This window comes from Ovis canadensis, chromosome 11, assembly GCF_042477335.2.
Source record: "Ovis canadensis isolate MfBH-ARS-UI-01 breed Bighorn chromosome 11, ARS-UI_OviCan_v2, whole genome shotgun sequence".
Taxonomy (NCBI): domain Eukaryota; kingdom Metazoa; phylum Chordata; class Mammalia; order Artiodactyla; family Bovidae; genus Ovis; species Ovis canadensis.
In genome coordinates this window covers 23,492,347-23,518,232 of record NC_091255.1, presented here as the reverse complement: position 1 = coordinate 23,518,232, position 25,886 = coordinate 23,492,347, and the positions used below count along the sequence as shown (strand labels likewise).

The 25,886-nt window shown below is 41.6% G+C and overlaps 2 protein-coding genes and 1 long non-coding RNA gene across 6 annotated transcripts in view; 1 reads left to right on the top strand and 2 right to left on the bottom strand.

Annotated features, from left to right (window-relative positions):
* CCT6B (chaperonin containing TCP1 subunit 6B) overlaps positions 1-10,914 on the bottom strand; it is a 35,227-nt gene extending 24,313 nt beyond the window's left edge. The window contains exons 1-4 of one of the 4 annotated variants that reach the window (XM_069602855.1): positions 10,644-10,914; positions 8,734-8,797; positions 8,048-8,182; positions 5,083-5,256 (exon numbers count right to left, since the gene is read on the bottom strand). In XM_069602855.1, the coding sequence (XP_069458956.1) occupies positions 5,083-5,256; positions 8,048-8,182; positions 8,734-8,797; positions 10,644-10,780 (510 nt within the window). In that variant the 5' untranslated portion in view covers positions 10,781-10,914. The remainder of the gene's footprint in view (positions 1-5,082; positions 5,257-8,047; positions 8,183-8,733; positions 8,798-10,643) is intronic. The other 3 variants (XM_069602858.1, XM_069602857.1, XM_069602859.1) reach the window with 3 other exon arrangements.
* Positions 10,914-12,377, top strand: ZNF830 (zinc finger protein 830). The gene has a single exon (XM_069602860.1). The coding sequence runs from the start codon at positions 10,972-10,974 to the stop codon at positions 12,091-12,093; it is 1,122 nt and encodes a 373-aa protein (XP_069458961.1). The 5' UTR covers positions 10,914-10,971; the 3' UTR covers positions 12,094-12,377.
* A 4,111-nt stretch (positions 12,378-16,488) lies between these two features.
* Positions 16,489-23,431, bottom strand: LOC138447235 (uncharacterized). The gene is made up of 2 exons (XR_011259746.1): positions 23,365-23,431; positions 16,489-16,703 (listed from the first exon to the last, which is right to left on the bottom strand). It is a non-coding gene; the product is annotated as an uncharacterized lncRNA (long non-coding RNA).
* Between the last annotated feature and the right edge of the window lie 2,455 nt (positions 23,432-25,886).

Here is a 25,886-nt window from a genome sequence, read left to right as displayed (position 1 = left end):
GGACTAGAAATCAGAGGTGTCTTTAACTGCCAAGCCTTCTATACCAACACTACTCAGACTTTTCCACCAAAGGACACCTTAGTGGAAAAGAAGGAAATGTAATCTAAGGAAAGAGGGTCAAATTTGCTCACTCTAACAACATGAAATTTTTAAGTCTTCTCTTTTACCATGAAATTTTTCCCTGTCATGCCACAATATATACATTTGGTTTTTGTTTTTAATTTTTACTGGAGTATAGTTGATTTACAGCATTGTTTTGCACATTTGTTTTAACGTGAAAATAATGCTTTTTCTCAAAATCGTAAAGTAAAATTGACACTCCAGAAAGATATGTCTCATTTATTCTGCCAAATATCCCCAGGGGTATGAAATTTGAGAAGCACAACACAACACAGCCTATAGCTTAACTCAGGAAGTAATATGAAAATAACTGACTAAAGAAATCAAGTGCAATAGTATAACCATCCTAAAATATAAATAAAGGGGAAAAAATCTGTATTTTCAAAAAGTTTACTGAGGGAATATGATTTAGGGGTTTGATGCCTAATGAGGAATAATGATAAACCACTGGAAGGTGAAAGTATACAGTGTTTTTATAGCTCCAAAAGAGAATGGGGGCCCTAATTAGATAGCTGGAGGATGCTGGGCGAAGTGATATATGTAATCTAACAGCAGAAAATATAGCAGTCTTTATATAGACTCTGCTTAGCAAGAAAATGCCTTAACTTCTTAGTTTGATTTCCCCAGTCAGTTTTCTTATTGGTAAGCAACAGTGAGGGAACACAGCCCTGCCCATCAAAAGAAAACTGGATTAAAGATTTACTGAGCACAGCCCCGCCCATAAGAACAAGCCCCAGTTTCCCCCTCTGTAGGTCTGTTCCACCAGAAAGCTTCCATAAGCCTCTTACCCTTCTCCATCAGAGGGCAGACAGAATGAAAACCACAATCACAGAAAACTAACCAAACTGATCACATGGACAACAGCCTTGCCTAACTCAATGAACTATGAGCCATGCCATTAGGGCCAACCAAGATGGATGGGTCATAGTGGAGAGTTCTGACAAAACATGGTCCACTGGAGAAGGGGATAGCAAATCACTTCAGTATTCTTGCCTTGAGAACCCCATGAACAGTATGAAAAAGCAAAAAGGTATGACACTGAAAGATGAATTCCTCAGGTAGACAGATGTCCAATATGCCACTGGAGATTAGTGGAGAAATAACTCCAGAAAGAATGAAGAGACAGAGCCAAAGTAAAAACAATACTCAGTTGTGGATGTGACTGGCGATGGAAGTAAAGTCTGATGCTGTAAAGAATAATATTGCATAGGAATCTGGAATGTTAGGTCCATAAATCGAAGCAAATTGGAACTCGTCAAACAGGAGATGTCAACATTTTACGAATCAGTGAACTAAAATGAACTGGAATGGGTGAATTTAACTCAGATGACCATTATATCTACTACTGTGGGCAAGAATCCCTTAGAAGAAAGGGAGGAGCCCTCATAATCAATGAAAGAGTCCAAAATTCAGTCCTTGGATGCAATCTCAAAAACAACAGGATGATCTTGTTCACTTCCAGGCAAATCACTCAATATCACAGTAATCCAAGTCTATGCCCCAACTAGTAACGCTGAAGAAGCTGAAGTTGAATGGTTCTATGAAGACCTATAAGATCTTCTAGAACTAACACCCAAAAAAGATGTCCTTTTCATTATAGGGGACTGGAATGCAAAAGTAGGAAGTCAAGAAACACCTGGACTAACAGGCAAATTTGCCCTTGGAGTACAAACTGAAGTAGGGCAAAGGCTGACAGGGTTTTGCCAAGAGAACACACTGGTCATAGCAAACACCCTCTTCCAACAACACAAGAGAAGACTCTACACATGGACATCATCAGAGGGTCAATTCTGAAATCAGATTGATTATATTCTGTGCAGCCAAAGATGGAGATGATCTATACAGTCAGCAAAAACAAGACCAGGAGCTGACTGTGGCTCAGGTGAACTCCTTATTGCCACATTCAGACGTAAAATTGAAGAAAGTGGGGAAAACCACTAGACCACTCAGGTATGGCCTAAATCAAATCCCTTACAATTATACAGTGGAAGTGGCAGACAGATTCAAGAGATTAGATCTGATAGACAAGGTGCCTGAGGAACCATGGATAGAGGTTCATGACACTGTATAAGAGGCAGTGATCAAGACCATCCCCAAGGAGAACAAATGCAATAAGGCAAAGGGTTGTCTGAGGAGGCCTTACAAGTAGCTGAGAAAAGAAGAGAAGCAAAAGGCAAAGGAGAAAAGGAAAGATATACCCATTTGAATGCAGAGTTCTAAGGAATAGCAAGGAGAGATAAGCCTTCCTCAATGATCAATACAAAGAAATAGAGGAAAACAATAGAATGGGAAAGACTAGAGATCTCTTCAAGAAAATTAGAGATACCAAGGGGACATTTCATGCAAAGATGGACACAATAAAGAACAGAAATGATATGGACCTAACAGAAGCAGAAGATATTAAGAAGAGGTGGCAAGAATACACAGAAGAACTATACAAAACAGATCTTCATGACCCAGAGAACCATGATGGTGTGATCACTCACCTAGAACCAGACATCCTGGAATGCAAAGTCAACTGGGCCTTAGGAAGCATCACTACAAACAAAGCTAGTGGAGGGGATGGAATTCCACTTGAGTTATTTCAAATCCAAAAAGATGATACTGTGAAAGTGCTGCATTCAATATGCCAACAAATCTGGAAAACTCAGCAGTGGCCACAGGACTGGAAAACGTCAGTTTTCATTCCAATCCCAAAGAAAGGCAATGCCAAAGAATGTTCAAACTACCACACAGTTGCACTCATCTCACATGCTAGCAAAGTAATGCGCAAAATTCTCCAAGCCAGGCTTCAACAGTACGTGAACCATGAACTTCCAGACGTTCAAGCTGGATTTAGAAAAGGCAGAAGAACCAGAGATCCAATTGCCAACATCCGCAGGATCATCAAAAGCAAGAGAGCTTCAGAAAAACATCTACTTCTGCTTTACTGACTACACCAAAGCCTTTGTGTGGATCACAACAAACTGTGGAAAATTCTTCAAGAGATGGGAATACCAGACCACCTGACCTGCCTCCTAAGAAATACGTATGCAGGTCAGGAAGCAACAGTTAGAACTGGACATGACCAACAGACTGGTTCCAAATCGGGAAAGGAGTATGTCAAGGTTGTATATTGTTATCCTGCTTATTTAACTTATATGCAGAATACATCATGCAAAATGCCAGGCTAGGTGAAGCACAAGCTGGAATCAAGGCTGCTGGGAGGAATATCAATAACCTCATATATGCAGATGACACCCCCTTTATGGCAGAAAAGTGAAGAAGAACTAAAAAGTCTCTTGATGAAAGCGAAAGAGGAAAGTGAAAAAGTAGGCTTAAAACTCAACATTCAGAAAACTAAGATCATGGCATCTGTCCCCTTACTTCATGGCAAATAGATGGGGAAACAGTGGAAACAGTGACAGACTTTATTTTTGGGAGCTCCAAAATCACGGCAGATGGTGACTGCAGCCATGAAATTAAAAGACGCTGCTCCTTGGATGAAAAGCTATGACCAACCTAGACAGCATATTAAAAAGCAAAGACACTACTTTGCCAACAAAGGTCCATCTAGTTAAAGCTATGGTTTTTCCAATAGTTATGTATGGATGTGAGAGTTGGATTATAAAGGAAAGCTGAGCACTGAAGAATTGATGCTTTTGAACTGTGGTGTTGGAGAAGACTCTTGAGAGTCCCTTGGACTGCAAGGAGATCCAACCAGTCCATCCTAAAGGCAATCGGTCCTGAATATGCATTGGAAGGACTGATGCTAAAGCTGAAACTCCAATACTTTGGCCACTTGATGCAAAGACCTGACTCATCGGAAAAGACCCTGATGCTGGGAAAGATTGAGGGCAGGAGGAGAAGGGGATGACAGAGGATGAGATGGTTGGATGGCACCACTCACTTGATAGACTTAAGTCTGAGCAAGCTTCAGGAGTTGGTGATGGACAGAGAAGCCTATAGTGCTACAGTGCACGGGGTTGCAAAGAGTCGGACACGACTGAGTGACTGAACTGACTGAAGAACTGAGTAGAAAGAACTCAGGTGTTTCAGTCCATTTGGTATTTGTATTTCTCAAAGAAAATTAGTAAGATACAATTCTGATTTATATGTCAATGTCTTATTATCTCTTCATTCCTGATACACTAACACACTCAAGTTTCAAAAACGGTAAAGCAGAGGAACAATGATAACATCATCAAACTATAGGTATCTAATAAAAAAAACCTTCCCAGAATCCCCAACTTTGTCCTGATATTATATTTATATATTCTACCTTTATAAGTAAACAAGTATACATTTCCAAGATTTGATTATTATCTATCAACTCCCTCATGTTCATTAAAGTGGTAATCTCAATTACAAGGTACACTGTCAAAACTATGTCCCCAACCTCGCATAATAAATATGGACCTCTAGCTTTAAGAAACCAGTATATAACTCCAATGGTGTCCAGAGAGGGTGATCCACAGGCAGCCAAGCCCAACTTTTTTAACAGAAGGTTTAATATGACACTTTTGAAAAATTACACATACTATTCTCACCAATCAAATCTATTCTATAAATAAGTCTATAAATAAATGTCCATCTTCTATATTTTATTGTATGTTCAAAAGAACCACATGTCATAGTTTATTGGGGGCTTCCCAGGTGGCACAGTGGTAAAGAATCTGCCTACCAATGCAGGAGACATAAGAGATGCAGGTTCCATCCCTGGGTTGGAAAGATCCCCTGGAGGAGGAAATGGCAACCCACTCCAATATTCTTGCCTGGAAAACTCCATGGGCAGAGAAGCAAAGAGTCCATGGTGTCACAAAGAGTAGGACACAACTGAGCACAGGCACATGTATACACACACACACGCACACATACACAGACACACACAAGCACACACCAATAGTTGATTATCTTATAAGAAAAAGAAAAATGTCACCATGTGTTAGTCTGCACTCATTCTGCAAAGATTTAACTACATACCTCTGTTAACACATCAGCCAGTTGAGGATGAACCTTAGTTTGTAGAGATGTTCTAGCCACATCTAAAAGGATTTCTCTTTTCATCTCTTTTTTAATTTTAACTTGTTCCAAAACTTCAAGTGCCTTTCTTTTTGCAATTTCAAAGCCTTCAGCTATTATTCTAGGGTGCAGGCCCTAATACAACAAAACAAAACTATAAAGTAAGTTATACAAAGTAAAAGTAACAATCCTTTCCTATTAATAGGATTGTCCAAAGAAATTAATTACCCACATCAATGCCACTAAATATAAGTGTAGGTATGTAATTTATAAAAGTACTCTTTCGGTGCTTCATATTTAAAACAATCTCAAACTTACAGAAAAATTGTTTATATTATATGACAGTACAAAAAACTACAAAAGTTATTCTTATTTTTGAAAACTATAACACATTGTTGTGTAGTACTCTTCCAAATGAGCATAAGACTCCCTGTAATGCAGAGGAAAAGAACAGGCACAGTTTGGAGAAAAATGACAGATAGGCAGCACTTTCACAAAAAGTTCAAAGTTAACACCATAGCATGGAACACACACACACTATGTGCCTCCTGATAAACTGCATTAAGACCTCAAGAGCACTTCCATGGCATTCCTGCCCAAAGTTCATAACCTGAATCTGATCATGAGGAAACAGACAGATCCAAACTGAGGGACTTTCTTCAAAAAAAAAAAAAACAGCCTATAATCTAAAAGTAGCTATGTCAGCAATGTCATGAAACACAACAGATGGCTTAGGAACTATTCCAGCTTAAAGAAGACTAAAGCTATATGACAACTGAATATGAAGCATGAGCCTAAATTTTCTTCTGCTATAAAGGACAGTATTGGGATAAGTGATGAAATTTGAACAAAACCTGCAGATCAGATAACAGTACTGTATCAGTGTGTTTATATTAATGTCCTGTTTTGATCACTATACTGTGGTTATATATGAGAATTCCATGGTTTTAAGAAAGATACACTGAAATATTTAGATCACCATGTCTGGAACTTATTCTTATACCATTAGAAAAAATATGTATATTACTATATAAATATATGTTGTATATATATAACATATATGTATATGAACAAGAGAGAAATGTTACCCTTTGAAGTATTCTTGCAAATTTTCTATAGGTCTGACATTATAATAAAAATTTTTTTGAAAAAACACTATTGCTTATTGTGGAAAGTAATACATAAACTTATTGAAGGCTGGAACAGTTCTAATTTATTCCCATCCTCCATTCATTTACATCAGTCCTACAGTAACTTCAAAAGCTGACACTTATTGAGCATTTGTACCAGGCACTGTTCTAAGGACTTTACATGTATTATTTCAGTCCCCTCAACACTATGAACTGGGTGCTGATATTATTCCTGTTTCACAGATGAGGAAATTTAGGCTTAAAGGCTTAGATCACCAGCCTAGTAAGAGCCAGAGTCAGGATTTAAACCCACAAGACCTGATGCCAGAGCCTGTGTTACTAATCATTTTCAAAGCATTTCTTCAGCCTAGGACCTCACAACTTCTCACCTGGACTACTAGGAAAAACATCAGTCTTGACTCTCTTAAACTGTCCCCTAAATATCTGAAATGCCCATCTGGCCATTAATTAACTCATTAACATGTTAATATGAATATTCTTCTTGGTTAATATTAAGTGCCTATTCACTACTGTCTGCATCACTTCAAACTCCACCAACGCCAAACTGCTTGCAGCTGTGGACACACACCAGTTGGTTCTCTTTTCTGTGCCCCTGCTCATGCTGTCCCTTCTGCCTGGATGTCATTCTCCTCACCTGTCACTCTTTCATCAGGCTCACTCCTTCTTATCCTAAAGATTCAGCCCAGGCCTATTTCCTGCAGAGAGTTCTTCCTGATTACCTTTAGATTAAGTCAATTTCCCAAAAACTGTCATTGGTTTAGGATGGACATAAGACCAATGTTGGCCCAATCATATGAAGGAAGGACTTTTGGTTCATACTGACTGAACTGTTTTCTCTTGTCCTCTCCTGCTGAGGATCAGTAAGGGAAGCAGGGGGCCTGACCTCTTCTGATAGCCTCTCACTCAGGATGGAAGTAAGCCCAGGATGGAACAGCATCGTAAGTGCAAGAGCTGAGACAGAAGGGACCTGGGCAATTGATGACTTGGCAAATTTTTAGTCAATGAACCCTAGAAGCTTGCTTTATTGCTCTATTTTTTGCTATGGGAGAAAATTTTTTACTGTTTAAGTGACTTTTAGTCAAGTTTCTACTGCTTACAGCCAAAAGCATCCTAAGTTGTATGCACTGAATTAATAGACAATTCCCAATACTAAATGAAACACAAAGAAGTGATCCTTTGAGCACTTTGACCAGATTACGCTTTGCTAAAATGGTCCTATAAAGAGCAGAAATTCAACTACTTAACTAGAAAAGACAGGTAAATAATATTAAAAAAAAAAAAAGACAAGTTGAACAAAGGCACGGAGGTAGAAATGTATGTAATTATTTCACAGGCCAGTGAACGAAGGCATCTGGCTACAGTAGACTATTTACAAAGGGAACTAAAATTAGAAAGTAGGTAAATTCACAATGTGGATAAGCTTCAATAATTTTCCTCTAGTTATTTTTTTAAAAGGTCCATAATTTGGTTTCAGCCTTATCAGTGATATTTTCTTTCTTAGGCCATTAGTCATGGGTACATGGCTAATTTTTTAACTTTTATGTATCTCAAATACTTTATTTTTTAGGGTTAAGGTTAGGTATATCATTTCAATAAAAAGGCATTATTTTGGCAAAAAGGCTCATTGTTATTTCTATTCATAACTGTCCAAAAGTATCTTGATAAAAATTAATTATTGCAGTCTAAAATTAAACCATTTTACTAACAAAAAATAAATAACGTTCTATTCAAAAATAAAATACCACATGAATGTGCATTCTATGAAATTCTAATACCTCAGAAATATAAAGATCAGCTTGTTTTAGTAACTCTCCAATGATTAGAACATTTGAAGTAGTACCATCTCCTGTAATGTCATCCTGGGCTGTTGCTACTTTTGCTATCAAGGAAGCTGTTGGGTGTTGAATTTGCTGAAAAAAGTAAGCAGATTACAAAAGAGAAAGAATGAGAGAAAGAAAGAGTCCACCACAAGCAAGCTAACATAAGGGTCAAAAGTAAAATTAAGAAGTTAAATAAGTTCATTCTATTAGTTCACAAGTTCTGTATTGTCATACATAATAAATGTCAAAACCAAGCTAAAAACCAAGAACTAATGAGGTTTGAACATTTTATAAAAGCATCTTTGCTTCAGAATGCAATGACATTTCCAAAATAAGATTAAATCCTTCAATCTTGAAGATGAATATATTTACTAAAATTGCAAGGAATTTTTTTCCCCATGATTACAAAGAACATACTGCAGTGCCTTTTAAAAATGTAACTAATTTGGAAGTATCCCTAAGCTATTATGTGTAAGATTTGAAAACAGTCAAAAGACTTTTTCCCCCCTAAGGTTTAATCCAACAAACATATCTCATGACAGCAGTATTTAGCTGATGGCCTTTGTTTAAAGACATACAAATTGTACTATGTCCTCAGTTATGACTTATCAAGGTTTATTAAGTCAGCAACATCAGCTCACCATCTCATGGAGCAGCACATTGCCATCTTTGGTGAGTTTGACATCTCCTGCACCAGAAACAAGCCTGTTCAGAAAACAGTGGTTATTAACCTCATATGGCAAGAGCCAAACAAGACACTTCCAGTACTTGCCACTCCACTATCTTTAATATAAGTAACTGGGTGTGGAAAACTTCCATTATATCATGGGGGATACCACAGTAATTACCACCATTTGCAACCCACAATATCACTTCTCCCCAGATGGACTGCAACGGTGATTTCATTTCCAAAGGAGGATTTACAAGTCTAAGGTTAGAAGCAGTTGATGAGTTATGAACAGTGGTTTGGTACTTGGGAAAGTACTTAGAACTACAAACCACATATTTGTGAATTTTCTGCAGGTTTCTTATTTTTGTGAAATGTTACATTCATTCACTGAACTATTTTTTCCTTTTTCTTTCATGTTTATAAGATCAAGTTCCGTCAACCCTACAATCTAAAGGTCTCTTGAATCTACCCTCTCCTGTCATTTCCACTGTCATCATCATCTCTAATCTGGACTACTTAGCATCCTGCTATTTCTGAATTGGAATCTACCCTCCACACTGCATTTATCTTTCTAAAAGACAATGTGATTCAGTAAGTTACCTGAAAAAAAAAAAATTCCTTCCACAATTTTCATGTTCTCCATCACCTTCAAGGTAAAATCCAAGCTATTTTACAATGACATAGTTTACCTTTCCCAATTTGGGGAATGTCTATTCCTTTCTACTTCTTCTACCAAGTGAGATCTTGTGGGAAAATCGTGTGGTTCCCTTAATAAATCATGTTTGATTTCGTTTCTGTTGGATTTATACCATTGGGCTTTCTTGGTCCTGAAGTTATTCTACCTAGACGGCCTTTACTCCCTTCTCTAACTGGTGAACTCTAATCCTCTTTCAAGATTGAGGAAAAATTCTATTATTTGAGAAGCTTTCCTTTCTCCCTTCTGTCATCAGTTATAATCCCTTTCCTCAGTACAATATATGCTATATATATATATATATATATATATATATATATATATATATATATATATAAAACCATTAGCACATTCATCTCTACCAGAACTCCTTAAGAACAGAAACTGTAGCTTGGTCATCTCTATATTCCCAGCATCCCAACTAGAAATAATCAGTGCCCTCTTTTACTGTTAATATTAATTACTCTGCTCATTCTTCTGAGACTGTATCTCTCCTCTTACACTTCATCATTGCCCTCACTAGTCTCTTCCCCTCACTCTTTTTTTCCTGGTCACACCACGTGGCGTGACGGATCTTTTAGTTCCCCCACCAGGGATCTAACCGCTCCCCCTGCAGTGGAAGCCGGGAGTCTTAACCAGCAGACAGCCAGGGAAGTCTTTTTCCCATCCCCACTCTCTTCTAAAGCAAATAATGGTCCTAAATAAATACATGCTAAAGGATGAACAGAAATGATGAACCGTATGCACAGAGCTTTCAACTTGCCTAAGGACCTAAAATCTAAAGGAGAACTTGGATTTGAACCCAAGCCTGCCAAGCTCCAGAGCCCGAGCCCTCTCCACTACAGCACACTGCCAAACAAAACCCAAACTCTTTAAAGGCAAGAGAGCTAGAGAGCTTATGTTTCATTCCAGACACAGAATGAACTTTTAACTGCATATGAACCTAAACAAGAAGTTGGGGGTGGGGGCGGGGGGTGGTCGCCGCTTCACTCGTGAGCCCTTTCTTCGGGGAGCATTTCTCCTCCTCAACCAGGCAGGAGATGAACTCAGGGCAGGAATGAAAACGAGGGAAAGCAGGCCCACAAATGCGTCCACATCGCTCCAAACTGCGGAACCTCTGCCTCACAGGGCGCCCCGACGCCCAACAAACCCCGATGCCCTAACCGCCGCTCCAACGGCCGTCTCACATTTTCATGGTGCCCTTGGGACCCAAGTTGGTCCGCAACACATCCTGCAGCCCTCGGGCGGCGCATATATTGACGGCCAAGGCCGCCTGGGCTCGTGCCACCTCAGCCTTGGAGTTTATGGCCTTTATCGCAGCCATGAACAGAATATCGGTGAAGCGACCCTACAGGCAAAAATCGCCTGTTACTGAAGGGATATACGTTACTAAAGGAAATCTGGGCGCCACCGCTCACGTCCCGGAGCCTCAGCCAATCCGCGTCTGGACCGGAAGTCACGTCATCAGGTGTCGCCGGGACGGAAGCAAGGATCGCCTCCGGTCGGATCGCAAAGATGGCGTCGTCCGCCTCAGCTCGGCCTGCCGCGGGGAAGCGAGTGGTGAATCAGGACGAACTGAGGCGGTTGATGAAGGAGAAACAGCGTCTGAGCACCAACCGGAAACGGATAGAATCTCCATTCGCGAAGTACAACCGCTTGGGGCAGCTGAGTTGTGCCCTGTGTAACACTCCGGTTAAGAGCGAGCTCCTGTGGCAGACTCACGTCCTGGGAAAGCAGCACCGAGAGAAAGTGGCCGAGCTGAAAGGCGCGAAGGAAGCAGCCCAGGGCCCGTCCGCCACCGCAGTGCCTCAGTCCACCAAGAGGAAGGCGCCGGACTCTGAGAGCCAAGATGCCAAAAGAGCGAAGGCCTCCCTGGTTCCTCAGGTACAGCCCTCCACGTCCGCTTTGCCCACCAACTTTGACAAAGCCGGGAAGGAGTCCACTAGGGCGACCGTCGGTAAGGCTTCGGGACTCGGTTTACTCCCTGATTATGATGACGAGGAGGACGAGGAAGAGGAGGAGGGAGGAGGAAGAGGAGAAGGGAAGAAGGGGGATGCCTGTAAGCAGCCGTCCAATTCACAGAGCAAGGAACACTCACTCTCTTCCTCGCGGGAGGCAACTGGTAGTAGGCTGCCAAGCAATTTCTCGGATACAAATCCTCCCAAGGCCCCTTTAATCCCTCATTCCGGGTCAATTGAGAAAGCAGAAATACATGAAAAAGTAGTGGAAAGGAGAGAAAACACTGCGGAAGCATTACCGGAAGGGTTTTTTGACGACCCTGAGATAGATGCGAGGGTACGAAAGGTTGATGCCCCAAAGGACCAGATGGACAAAGAATGGGACGAATTTCAAAAAGCTATGAGACAGGTCAACACTATTTCCGAAGCCATAGTTGCCGAAGAGGATGAGGAGGGACGGTTGGACCGACAGATTGGGGAGATCGATGAGCAGATTGAGTGTTACCGTCGAGTGGAGAAGCTGCGGAATCGCCAGGATGAAATAAAAAATAAGCTTAAAGAGGTTCTGACCATAAAAGAACTGCAGAAAAAGGAAGAGGAGAATGTTGACAGCGATGACGAGGGGGAACTACAGGATTTATTGTCTCAGGATTGGAGAGTGAAGGGAGCTTTGTTATAGGGTTTCAGAGACCCACGATTTTGTACTGTTGTGTAGAAAGTGCTGTCTCAGTACAGTACCCTTTACTCCATGCTTAGAGACTTGGTAACCTAACTGGATTGTTGAGATACAATGAGCCTGCGAAGAGACCACTTTGGAAAATTGGTGTAAAATATTTTTGAGGTAGAGGTGTTTTTGAAGTATTACATACTTAAATGCCAGTTTTTTCACACACTTATATAGCTAAAGTTTGGGTTGTAAAAACTGTAAATGTTGTACATACTAAATATATATTTACTTAAGAATTCTGGTTTGAAATTTATAAATTAATAGAAGTCAGACTAACAGACAAGCATTTAAATGAAAACCAAGTGTGGCGTTTGCGGTATATATGACTTGTTCTTTTCCAACTCCCTAAATCAAATTCAAGGTTATTTTGTTGTTTTTAAGAACACTGCTCATGAATAACAAGTTATTCAGAACTAATTAGTTCTCTGTTTTATAAAACCATGTTCCAAGAGAACATAGTGAAAAATACATGCCAAGCATGATCAACTACCTTAATCCAGAGTTTCTGTATTAAACCAGTAATTCTTGGTTGTAGGTGCACATGAAAATTTCATGCAAAGTTTTTTAAAAAGTGTACGTGAATCATGTGTGAAGCTTTTTTTAAAATTCATGTGCCCCTACCATTGAAGAGATTCAGTAAAGCTAGAGTGGGGCTCAGACACCTGTATTAGTTTTGATAGCTTCCCAGCTTCTGTGAGAATTCCCAAATGGTCCAGTGGTCAGGGGTCTGCACTTCCACTGCAACCGGCGCTGGTTCAATCTCTGGTACCCTAATCAGGAAACTAAGATCCGGGAAAGCTGTGAGGCTTGGCCAAAAAAAAAGCAAGCTTCCCATTATTCTAATAAGGCTAAAATTCGGGCACCACTGTGCTAAATCCAGAACACATTTACATTTTCCCAGCCTTTTATTTCTTTAAATGACAAATCCCACAAGTTTACTGTCGCATAACAGAAATACTATGTTTTATGTATATTCCACCTAATCTTAGATTTTATTGTTAAATATTGTGGTAAATTAGGGTTCAGAGTTAACAGGTTCTATCAGTTGTAAGAAGGAGGTAATAGCTAAGACTTTCTTTCAGTATAAGCCAGGCAGAGTTCTAAGTGATTTACATAAGCTCAGTCTGATTTCCCTGAAGCCCAGGTTTTAGGTCCAGGGTTAAGGTATGAAAAAGCCTTGAATGTTGAACAAAAGAATTCTTCCTACAGACACTGGGCAAAAAGAAAGTTTTCAAGCCAAGAGTTACATCTGCAGAAAATACGGAAGATTATTTTAGTTGCAGTATATAGAATGGAATGAACATGGGTAGGGGGCAGGAAGCTGGGAAACTACTTGGAAACTAGACTTTAAAAGCAAAGCAACTAAGACTAACTAGGTATGTACTGAAAAAAAGGTAATAGAATTAAAGAATTTCATAGGAAGAGCTAACATCTTAGTGACTAGAAGTGAAGAACAATAGAAATACAGATGGAATTCAGGGGTTTGGAGTTTTTCTAGTATGGGTGCCTGTAAGAAGTTATCTAAATGCTTCCAGAGCATTTTAATTGTCCTATGCCTTTGGCAAAAAGGCTTTGCTTTCCTGATGTGTCCCGCTGATCTGACAGTAACTTCAGTTTGATAATGTAAAGGGTATGTCTGCATCAAATATATGAACCCAGACTTAGAATTTTTTTATCATTTATCATATTATTTCAGGATGTGAGACAGTACAAGGTGGGGCTTGAAGGGTGGGCTCACTTCTACACGGGCCTAAGAGAGTGGGCTAATGATCTAGAGGGGCGCTGTATATTAAAACTAATTCAAGGGACTTCCCTGGTGGTCCAGGGGTTAAGACTTGGCCTTCCAATACAGGGGTGCATGTTTGATCCCTGCTCAGGGAGCTAAGACCCCACATGCCTTGCAGACAATAAACCAAAACATAAGCAATCTTGTAACAAATTCAATAAAGACTTTTTAAATGGTCCACATCAAAAGAAATCTTTTAAAAAAACGTATTCTTAATTAAAAATCAGTGGCTCAGCAGTAAAGAATCTGCATGCAGTGCAGGATATGTGGGATCGATCCCTGGGTCAGGTAAATCTGGAGAAGGAAATGGCAACTCACTCCAGTATTCTTGCCTGGAGAATTCCACAGACTGAGGAGCCTGGCGGGCTGTAGTACTGGGGTCTCAAAGTCATATACAGCAGCGTCTGAGCATACACATATATAAAATGCAAGCCACATACATATATTAAATTTTCTAGTACCTACATGAAACAGTAAAAAGAATGTGAAATTAGTTTTCACATGGGGCATGGGCTGGATCCCTGGTCAGGGAACTAAGATCCCACATGTTGCACCAAACAGCCAGAAAAATAAAGGTATCCAGATGGAAAGTAGAACATCCTCAGGAGGTAGTGAGCAGCTTAATTTAACTGGAACAGTGTTCATTCCTGACAACAGGAATTGCAAAGGGAGGGGCAATTGCAAAGGTAGGTTACAAACCAAGGAGGGCCTTGAGTGCTGTTCTCTAAGGAGCTGGCACTTTCACTAAGTCAACAGTTGAGTAGCCTTAAGGTTATTGAGTCCTTTACTGTAACAGTTGAAGAAGAGCTTAAGGAGTGCCAAGCATGTAAACCCCCCACTGGGTTTTTAGGAGGACCCAAAAGCTCTCAAAACTCAGAGCATGAGTAATGGGTCCTTGATCAAAAGCCAGTGAATTCTTGTTAAATCTGAGATTGATGTAGACAGCAACAGGAGTTGTTGAATCCTTCTTGATCCTCCATGCCTTGGAGAGCTTCTTTATACCTCTTAGAGCTATATGAAACAGGTTTTGCATTAGACTGCAAATACCAACCATGTTCCCAAATTCTAAGAATTGTTCCCAAAGATGTCTTGTCATGTTGTCTTTTTAGAAACTTCCCCCTAAAGACTTCCCTGGTGGCTCAGATGGTAAAGTGTCTACCTACAATGCGGGAGACCTGGGTTCGATCCCTGGGTCAGGAAGATCCCCTGGAAAAGGAAATGGCAACCCACTCCAGTACTCTTGCCTGGAGAATCCCATGGATGGAGGAGCCTGGTGGGCTACAGTCCATGGGGTCGCCAAGAGTTGGACACGACAGCGACTTCACTTTCACTTTTCCCCTAATGCAGCCAGGGCTTCCCAGTTGGTGCAGTGGTAAAGAATCCACCTGTCAATGCAAGAGATACAAGAGACATTTCAGTCCCTAGGTCAGGAAGATTCCCTGGAGGAGGATATGGCAACGCACTCCAGTATTCCTGCCTGGAAAATCCTATAGAGAGAGGAGCCTGGCAGGCTACAGTCCATGGGGTCACAAAAGAGATGGACACAACTGAGCATGCACACGGGCACACACACTAATGCATCCAACATTTACAGACACACCTCAAAGACGTTGCAAGTTCCATTCCACACCACCGTGATAAACAATAAAGCAAGTCACACAAATTTTTTGATTTCCCAATACATAAAGTTACTGTAGTCTATCAAGTGTGTAATAACATTATGTCTTGAAAAAAAGTATTGATACATATCTTAATTTAAAAATTCTTGTAGAATATGCTAACCATCATCTGAGCCTTCAGTGACCACAGTAGTAACCTCAAAGATCACTGATTATAGATGACCATAACAATGGTCATGTATGGATGTGAGAGTTGGACTATAAAGGAAAGCTGAGCACCAAAGAATTGATGCTTTTGAACTGTGGTGTTGGAGAAGACTCTTGAGAGTCCCTTGGAATGCAAGGAGATCCAACTAGTCCATCCTAAAGGAGATCGGTCCGGGTGTTCCTTGGAAGGACTGATGTTGAAGCTGAAACTCCAATACTTTGGCCACCTGATGCAAAGAGCTGACTCATTTGAAAAGACCCTGATGCTGGGAGGTAGTGAAGGCGGGAGGAGAAGGGGATGACAGAGGATCAGATGGTCGGATGGCATCACCAACTCAATGGACATGGGTTTGGGTGAACTCCAGAGTTGGTGATGGACAGGGAGGCCTGGTGTGCTGCAGTTCATGGTGTCGCAAAGAGTCGGACACGATTGAACTGAACAAATACAATGTGGGAAAAGTTTGAAATATTGTGGGAATTATCAAAATGTGACACGGACACAAAATGAGCAAATGCTGTTGGAAAAATGACACCAATAGACTAGTTCAATGCAAAGTTGCCACAAACCTTCAATTTGTGAAAACAAAAGCAGTACTACAAAGTGCAATAAAATGAGGCATGCCTGTGTTAGAATGATTGTAAGTACTGCTCTGTACACCTCTCACCCTTTTCACTTATCAACTGAATGTATTCCCCCTAACTTGGAGGGAAAGAAAAAATTGCCAATCTCCAAACTAGGCTTCAAATGTTTATTTGTCCAGTGCCTTACGATTTATAAAATACTTTCACATATATCTCATTTAATGATAGGTAATGACTACTTTTTACACACCAGGGAACAAAATTAGATGCTATGGAGTGAAAACTGTGCGGAAAAGTATAATTTAGGCCTAAAACTTTTAATGTAGCACTCAGTAGATTAGTATGGAGTAATGGAAGGAACACAGGACCTGTCAAGAGAAAACAAAAGACAAATTCAAGTTCCCACTCTACTTTTTCTTTTATTGAAGTATAGTGGATCTACAATGTTGTGTTAATTTCTATTGTACAGCAAAGTGATTCAGTTATATATATTTATTCTCATATTCTGTTCCATTATGATCTACCACAGGATGCTGAACAGAGTTAGCCCCACCCTCTACTTTTTAACATCTGGTGATCTTGGGTAAGTGGCCTCTCTGAAACTTAGTTTGCTGTACTAGGAAATGATCATGATACCTGGCAGAGTGTAGTGAAAGTCTAATGACGCATGCATGTTACAGGGGTTTATAAACTGAAATTTATAAATAAAGCAATGAAAGTATTTCAACTAGTAGCATCTGGTCTAACCCTGCCCCATGCTACTACTAATTTGCTAACTTGAGTTATGCTAATTTAAGTTATGCTAACTTGATCTTAGGCTAATAGTTTAATGCCCCTAATTCCCTCTTTTGGGCTTTCCAGGTGGCTCAGTAGTAAAGAAGCCGCCTGCCAATGCAGAAAGTGCAGGTTCAATCTCTGGGTTGGGAAGATGCCCTGGAGAAGGAAATGGCAACCCACTCCAGTATTCTTGCCTGGAGAATCCCATGGACATACATGGATATAATTGTGTACACATGGGGACTTTCTATAGAAAAGGTGTACAGGTTCATTACATATTCTAATGTATTATCTATAGATTATAAGATAAAGTCAAGCATGTACCTGCTGATACTTTTTAAGTTGACCTGTCTTTATACTTAGAAATGTCTCTTAAAAGTAGGCTTCCCTGGTGGCTCAGATGGTAAAGAATTTGCCTGCAGTACAGGAGACCTCTGATCCCTGGGTCGGGAAGATCCCCTGCAGAAGAAAATGGCAAACCACTCCAGTATTCTTGCCTGGAGAATTCCATGGACAGAGAAACCTGGCAGGCTATAGTCCATGAGGATGCAAAGAGTCGGACACAACTGAGCGACTATCACTCACTTGCTCCAAAGTCATCCAGTTGACAATCTAGAGACAGAGATGGCTAAGGTATTGTTACCAGATTTGTCCAGGAAAGTCCCAGGTGTCTTGGTATAATTATGATTAGTATGTTCTTTTACTCTCAACACTGTCCCTTTTGGAGATATATATATAGATATAGATAGATAGATAGATAGATAGATATTCATCTATGTAAAAGTTTGACAGGAGGAAAAGCCACTTTCTAATGAATGGAAGGTCTTAATGGAAATAGTATGCTTCTTGACAATGATGCGCCAACTTGGCGGAACATTTTGTAGAGGGGTTTGAGAAAATACATATGTGGGTAGGAATGGTGGCCAGATAGATGACCTTAGATTGCTTTTTCAATGTTGAGATTCTAGTAGCCCACATGATACCAGGAATTTAGATACTTTAAATTTGAACAGGAAAACAAAATTCCTCTAACTCTGCATTTTATTTCCTATCTACATTTCCTCCCTCAGTGACCTCATTCATTCCCACGGGTTTGTTTCGGTTTGGTTTTCTAAAGCATTTATTTCTTTTTGGCTGCGCCGGGTCTTCTTTGCTGTGCTGGGACTACTCACTGTTGTGGTGGGCGGGCTTGTCACCGGGGTGGCTTCTCTTGCTGGGGAACACAGGCTCTGGGGCACAATGGCTTCAGCAGCTGTGGTGCACATGGGCTCAGTTGCTCCGCAGCGTGTAGAATCTTCCCGGACCAGGGATCGAACCCGTGTCCCCTACAATGGCAGGTGGATTCTTATCCACTGTACCACCAGGGAAGTCCCTCGTGTGTTTAAATAGCATCCATATCGCAGCAACATGTATGGACCTAGAGACCACCATACTAAGTAAAGTAAGTCAGAGAAAGATAAATACGTGATGTTGCTTATAGGTGGAATCTTTAAAAAAAAAAAGATACAAATGAACTTATTCGTGAAACAGAAACAGAGTGCCAGATATAGAAAACAAACTTACGGTTGCCAGGGGGGAAAGAGAGAAAGAGGGATAAACTGGGAGACTGGGAGTGACGCATACAGGCTACTAAATATAAAATAGATAGTAAGGAGCTACTGTATAGCACAGGGGACTCTATTCAACACTCTAACGACCTTATGGGAACAGAATCTTAAAAAGAGTGGATATATGTCCATGTATAACTGATTCACTTTGCTGTACAGCAGAAACTAGCACAACATTATAAATCAACTACACTTCAAATTAAAAAAAAAAATAGTATCACCCATATACTGATGACTCCCAATTTATATCCCCAGGCTTGACTTTTCTCCTGGGATGCATCCTTCATTACCTTTGCTTTTCCAAAGCTAAGGCGTTAGTTAAGTCCTGGCAACTCTACCTCTAAAATATGCCCAGAATCTGTCTACTTCTTTCTGTCTCCACTGGTCCTAACCACCACCAACAGCCTTTGCATTAATTGTTGGCTGTCCCCCTCCCAACCACAATCTGTTATCTACAAAGTAGAGTGAAATAGATCAAGTCGCTCTGTCACTTAAAACCCTTCATTATATGTTTCCATCACACTTTGGGGGGAAAAAAGAATCCAGGCCCTTCCCAGCCTACAAGATGCTCTGTAGTTCAGTTCAGTCGCTCAGTCGTGTCCAGCTCTTTTTGACCCCATGGACTGCAGCACACCAGGCCTCCCCGTCCAACACCAACTCCCAGAGCTTGCTCAAACTTGTGTCCATTGAGTCAGTGATGCCAACCAACCATCTCATCCTCTGTCGTCCCCTTCTCCTCCCGCCTTTAACTTTTCCCAGCATCAGGATCTTTTCCAGTGAGTCAGTTCTTCCCATCAGGTGGTCAAAGTTATTGGAGTTTCAGCTTCAGCATCAGTCCTTCCAATGAATATTCAGGACTGATTTCCTTTAGGATGGATTGGCTGGATTTCCTTGCTGTCCAAGGGGCTCTCAAGAGTCTTCTCCAACTCCACAGTTCAAAAGCATCAATTATTTGGTACTCAGCTTTCTTTATAGTCCAATTAGTAGCTCTGAAGTTCCTTATTCAAATATTTACTATTTGACCTACTTCTGACCTTGAGCCTCATTAAAGGAGGTTGGGAGCAGACAAGTGAGCATATAACTGCTCTGTGTTGAAATCAAATGTTGTTTAAGAATGGAGGCCTGGCATGGCCAAGTTTAGTTTAGTTTTGTTTTGTTTTTTCCAAGAGAAATTGCAAGTCAGGATCATTTTTGTTTTTAGTGAAATCTCAAAAACAGCATGTGAGCTAAATATGATCCAGGGGACCCCCACTTTGTGAACTACTTTCTAACTTCATGTGCTTCACGCTCCCCTTTTATTCTCTGTGTCCCAGGTCTCAGCAGCTAACCTTCTCTTCCTCAAACATGCCATTTCAGGACCTGCGCCTGGCCCTCTGCTCAGGACCTATCTCAAATAGTATGACAGTCCTCTCATCATTCAGTTCTCAGTCTTAATGTCCCTTTCTCAAATGATGTAAACAGCCATCCCACCCCCTACTTCCTGTCATTTTATCACATTTTCCCTATGAATTCAGTAAACTTGCGTGCTCAGTCGCTCCAGTCATGTCTGACTCTTTGTGACCCTATGGACTGTAGCCTGCCAGGCTCCTCTCTCCCTGGGATTCTCCAGGCAAGAATACTGGAGTGGGTTGCTACCACTATCTTAAATTAGCTTGTTTATTGATACATAAATTTCATATCTCCTCACCAGAATGTAAACTCCACAAGGGCAGGGAGCTCATCTGTCTTATTCACAACCTGAAATAATGCCAGGCACATAATAAGGCTCAGTAAATATCTGTGGAGTGAATAATACCCATAAGGCAGGAAGTGGCTTGGAAAAGTGGTCAAAAGATCAAACTGACTCACGGACATCGGAACCCAAACAGAAGTCAGTTCAGTACTTAAACAAAGGGATGAGAAATCTGCTCTGGGACTTCCCTGATAGTCTAGTGGCTAAGACTCCACGCTCCCAGTGCAGGGCACCAGGGTTTGATCCTTGGTCAGGGAACTAGATCCCACATGCTGCAACTGAGAGTCTGTAAATAAAGATCACATGTGCCGCAACTAAGACCCGGCACAGCCAAATAAATACTTGAAAAAAACAAGAAAGAAATCTGCCTCACAGGGAATCCCCTGGTTAGGACTCCGCACCCTCATCACCGAGGGCCAGGGTTCAATCCCTGGTCAGGGAACTAAGATCCCACAAGTCACCTGGCATGGTAAAAAAAAAAAAAAAAAAAAAAAAATCCCAATCTGTCCTGCGTCTCCTTTCTCAGACATATGAAAGCCCTCATCTATACTGAGAGCAGCATCACAAGGAATGTATACACCATAGCCCCGCTAGTACAATGTGCCATCTCTGCATTTAGCAACTAAAACAAATTCTTCCTGGCACCAAACAAGCTAAAAGGGAAGAAGGTCAGCGGGAGCGGGTGGGCAGCCCTGATGGCCTGGAGGCCTCTCAAGCAGAGAGAAGGAGGAATAAAGTGACTCTGTAGCAGAGTTAAGACCATTGTCTCCCAGCTCCCCTCAGCCCCTTCCCTGCTACCATCTCGTGTGGCTCACCCCTGTCACTTGGCAGTCAAAGCTATTTCCCAGTGAGTCTTTGCACCAAGCCATCATCCTGCATTGAAAGCACTCCCAGCCTCAGAGGAGGAACAGAGTTCCATCTGGCTGCACCTCCAGTTTGCCACAGCCTTTGGTGGGCTTCAAGCACCCTGGGGAGCCAGTGGTCACCTTCAGGGGAGTTCAGCGGACCATGATGTTTGGGTAGTTGATGGTGGTGGTTGTTGCTTTTTGTGTGTGTGAGTACTGCTTGTTTGTTGTTCTGCCAAATGTGGTGATACAAGAGTATCAAACCAGGTTGTCAAGTTATTATTAATAATAGTTACCATTCACTAGATTCCTACCATGTGTTTGGCATTGGGCTTAACATACACCATCTCTAACCATCCCAACAACCTTGTAAGGTATGCAGTATCTTCATCTTACAGATGGAAAACTGATGCTCAGAAGTAAAGGAATTCAGCCCTGCATCATTTCCCTGATGCCTCAGCGGTAAAAAAAAAAAAAAAAACCCGCCTGCCAATGCCTGCCACTGCAGGAGAGAACAGGTTCGATCCCTGATTCAGGAAGATCCCCTGAAGTAGGAAATAGCAACCCACTCCAGTATTCTTGCCTGGAAAATTCTATGGACAGAGGAACCTGGCAGGCTACAGTCCATGGGGTCACTAAAGAGTCAGACACAACTTAGTGACTAAACAACAACAACAAATTATTAAATATTACCTTGTATTTGCATCATGAGAGGTTTATTTACTTAGCAACCTTAGGACCGTGCTAAGTCACTTCAGCCGTGTCCAACTCTTTGCGACCCCATGGACTCGCCATGGACCTTCAGGCTCCTTTGTCCATGGGATTCTCCAGGCAAGAACACAGGAGTGGGTGGCCATTCCTTCCTCGAGGGGATCGTCCCAGTCCAGGGACTGAACCCACGTCTCTTGTTTCTGCATTGGCAGCTTACCACTAGCACTGCCTGGGAAGCCCAGTTTTCTTCCAGTCTCAACATCCCCTGGAGAAAACTATTTTCACCTCCATTTTAAATGTCTAATTGTTTGTCTAAGGTAACTCAGCAAGTTAATTGCCAAAGTAAGTGTAGGTGTAACTTGAGTCCCAGTCCCGTGTTCTCTATTTAATAATAAAATGTGGGAAATGGGAGGGGATACCTGCAAATAGCAAGTTAAGATTTGGAAAGTTTACAGTCAAGGTTAAGGAAACTTGGTGCTGTTCAGAAACCTTGGTTGGGCTGGGAAGCCAAATTTTTTTTTTCTTTTTTTCTTGCTTTGCAGGCTCTTTCCTGCAGAGCACAGGCTTAGTTGCCCTGCAGCATGTGGGATCTTGGTTGCCTGACCAGGGATTGAACCCAGTGGAAGGTGGATTTTTAACCACTGGACCACCAGGGAAGTCCTGGGAAGTCAAATATTTTGAAGTTTGTTATCACATTCTCTCCACATCACCCTGCCTTACCCACCTCCCCTTTCACCAGCAATAAATTGTACTGCTAGTGGTCTCCGATCAGAGCAAGAAGGATGACTTCAGTTCCCAGACATTCCAACTGGGAAACAACAGATATACCAGGCCCGAGGTCCACTATTTTTAAATCGGGTGACCTTGATTAAGTTACTTCACCCTTACTTTCCTCAACTACAAAACACAGAGAATAACAGTTTCTATCTTCTGGGATTATGGAGAAGATTAATTGAGCTAAAAGCATGTAAATGTTTTTAGTACCTACACGCAAATAATGTTAGTTGAGTAAATAATCGAAGGCATGGCCCTTGGACTTCCCTTGTGGTCCAGTGGTTAAGAATCTGCCTGCCAAAGCTGGGTAAACGGATTTGATCCCTGGTTCGAGAAGACTCCAAATGCCACGGAGCAACTAAGCCCAAGCAAAGCAACTTCTGAAGCCCACGCCTCGAGCCCGAGCTCCACAACAAGAGAAGCCACCACGATGAGAAGCCCGAGCACCACAAGGACAGAGCAGCCCCCGCGTGCCACAGCTAGAGACAGTCCCACCACAGCAACCAAGGCCCACCACAGCCAAAAATAAATAAAGTGGTAAATGGAATTTTTAAAGTGAATAAATTTAAAACATGGCCCTTACCATCAAGAAAACTGCAACCTGGCTGTATTGTAAACAGTGTAAGAAATCCAGCAGTTACATGTGGAATCTAGAAAAAATGGTACAAATGAACTCATTTACAAAACAGAAATAGAGTCACAGATTAAAAAATAAACTTACAGGTATCGGGGGGAAGCAGGAGGAGAGATAAATTGGGACATCGGTATTGACATATACATCCTACTATATATGAAATAGATAACCAATAATGACCTACTATAGCACAGGAAACTCTTCTCAGTACTCTGCAATGACCTATACAAGAAAAGAATCCAAAAAAAAATTAAATACATGTATGTATAACTGATTCACTGTTGTACAGTAGACAGTAGCACATTATAAATCAATTATACTTAAATTTTTTTAAAAAAGAGAAAGATATCCAGCAGGACTTTGATCAAAAGTCTAGGGTCAGAATACTCCCACTCACTAGTTACGTACATGCGTGTGTTCTAAGTCACTGCGGTCGTGTCTGACTCTGTGAGACCCTATGGACTGGAGCCCTCCAAGTTCCTCTGTCCATGGGATTCCCTAGGCAAGAATACTGGAGTGGGTTGCTATTTCCTTCTCCACATTAGTTATGTGGTATCTATTAATACCTAGTCAGTTTCCTCCCCCAGCCTTCTTTTTACTCTCTCTGGGTACTGGGCTTTACTCTCTCTGAGTCTGAGTACTCCCTGAGGACAGTCTCGCCTTTATTATTAATATTGTGATTTATAATAAGAAATATGTATGTTGGCCTTCATCACCATTTTTGGCACAGAGTTCATAAAAGCCTTGCAATTTCCAGTGATTAGAGAGAGAAGAGTGACAATGGTGTCATTTGTTTTATATATATATATAAGTCCCTTTCAACCACACCTGAGTTTATATTAATGAGGCCCTCGAGAATGGATTGGAAAAGAATACACTGGAAAAAAGTTTGAGCAAACTCTGGGAGATAGTGAAGGACTGGGAAGCCTGGAACACTGTAGTCCATGGGGTCGCAGAGTCGGACATGACTTAGTGACTGAGCAACAAGAATAGATGCTGTTTACATGGGAAGCCGACCCTGATCAGAGGGCTAGAATTTTCACTCTCACTACCCGACCTCCAGGGAGGGGAGGGGAGGGGAGACTACATTCAATCACCAATGGCCCCTGATTTAACCGATCATGCCTGTATGATGAAGCCTCCATCAAAACCCAAATATGGCATTAGACAGCTTCTGGACTGGGGAACACAGGGTGCAGGAGGGAGGTGTTGGGAGGATTGTATGCCCAGAGAGGGCATAAAAGCTCTCCACCCCTTCCTGCATACTTTTCCCTGTGCATCTCTTTTGTCTGGCTGTTCCTAAGCTACATCCTTTCATAACAAACTGGGAATCTAGTAATTAATTTGCTTTCTTGAGTTCTGTCAGCTGCCCTAGCAAATTAATTGAACCCCAAGGATGTGGTCTTGGGAAATTCTGATCTATAGACAGTCAGAAGCACAGGTAACAATCTGGATTTGTGATTGGCATCCACGTGGTGGGAGGGGGCAGTCTCAGGTAACTGAGCCCTTAAATGTGAGGCGTGACTCTAGCTCCAGGTCGAGAGCATCAAAACTGAATTAAGTTACAGAACACCAGGAATTCCCTGACAGTCCAGTGGTTAGGATGCTGGGCTTCCACTGCAGAGGGCATGGGTTCGGGTTTGATCCCTGGTCGGAGAAGTAGGATCTTGCATGCTTTGGGACTCAGCCAAAAACAAAAAACAAACAAAAACAATAAATTTCAGAACACTGAACTGGTGTCACAGGATTGCTTGACATTTGCAAAACCCACACATCTGGTGTCAGAGTTAAGTAGTACTCAGAGAGTACTGTGTATAAAGCAAATGTAAACAAGAGGTTTTTCTTTTAAAATCTCAAGGCAAGACTGAAGGCAGGAGAAAGAAAGCATAGCGGGCTGCTTGGTCAGAAGGCTTCGGTAGGAGAGCTCGGGGGGAACCTTCTAGAAAAGAGGGCCTGGGGCTCTCCTGGTTTAAAGTAAATGACACAAGGAATAAGAGAGGAAGGAACCCAGCCTTCAACCTCTGCTGCACATGAGCACCGGAAAACCAGCGGTCATCAGTGCTCATCGACCAGCCCACAGTCCAGTGGAGGAGAACTTACTTCCCAAACAGTCTCTCTTGGTAAAATCAATTTTCCCCTTGAAAACTGTTAACTTACACCTCTTAAAAAACATAACCCCCATGACTTCATACTAGAACACCCAACCAAAAGTTCACGAAGGATGGTAGTAACTTTGAGTCTTCCTTGTTCTGTATCTGTGACCCCAGTCCTGCCTAGAAGCCCCGACTCTGTGCAATGGATCAACTTCCACCAAAGGCACACCTGACTCCTCTCAGCTGTCTGGCTTCAACCTGGCAGCTGCACCACAAAGATGTTCAAAGGAAAGAGGATGGGGGGGAAAGTCCTCTGGTTAAGAACCAACCTCCAGACACTTCCCTGGTGGCCCAGTGGTTAAGACTCTATGCTTCCAC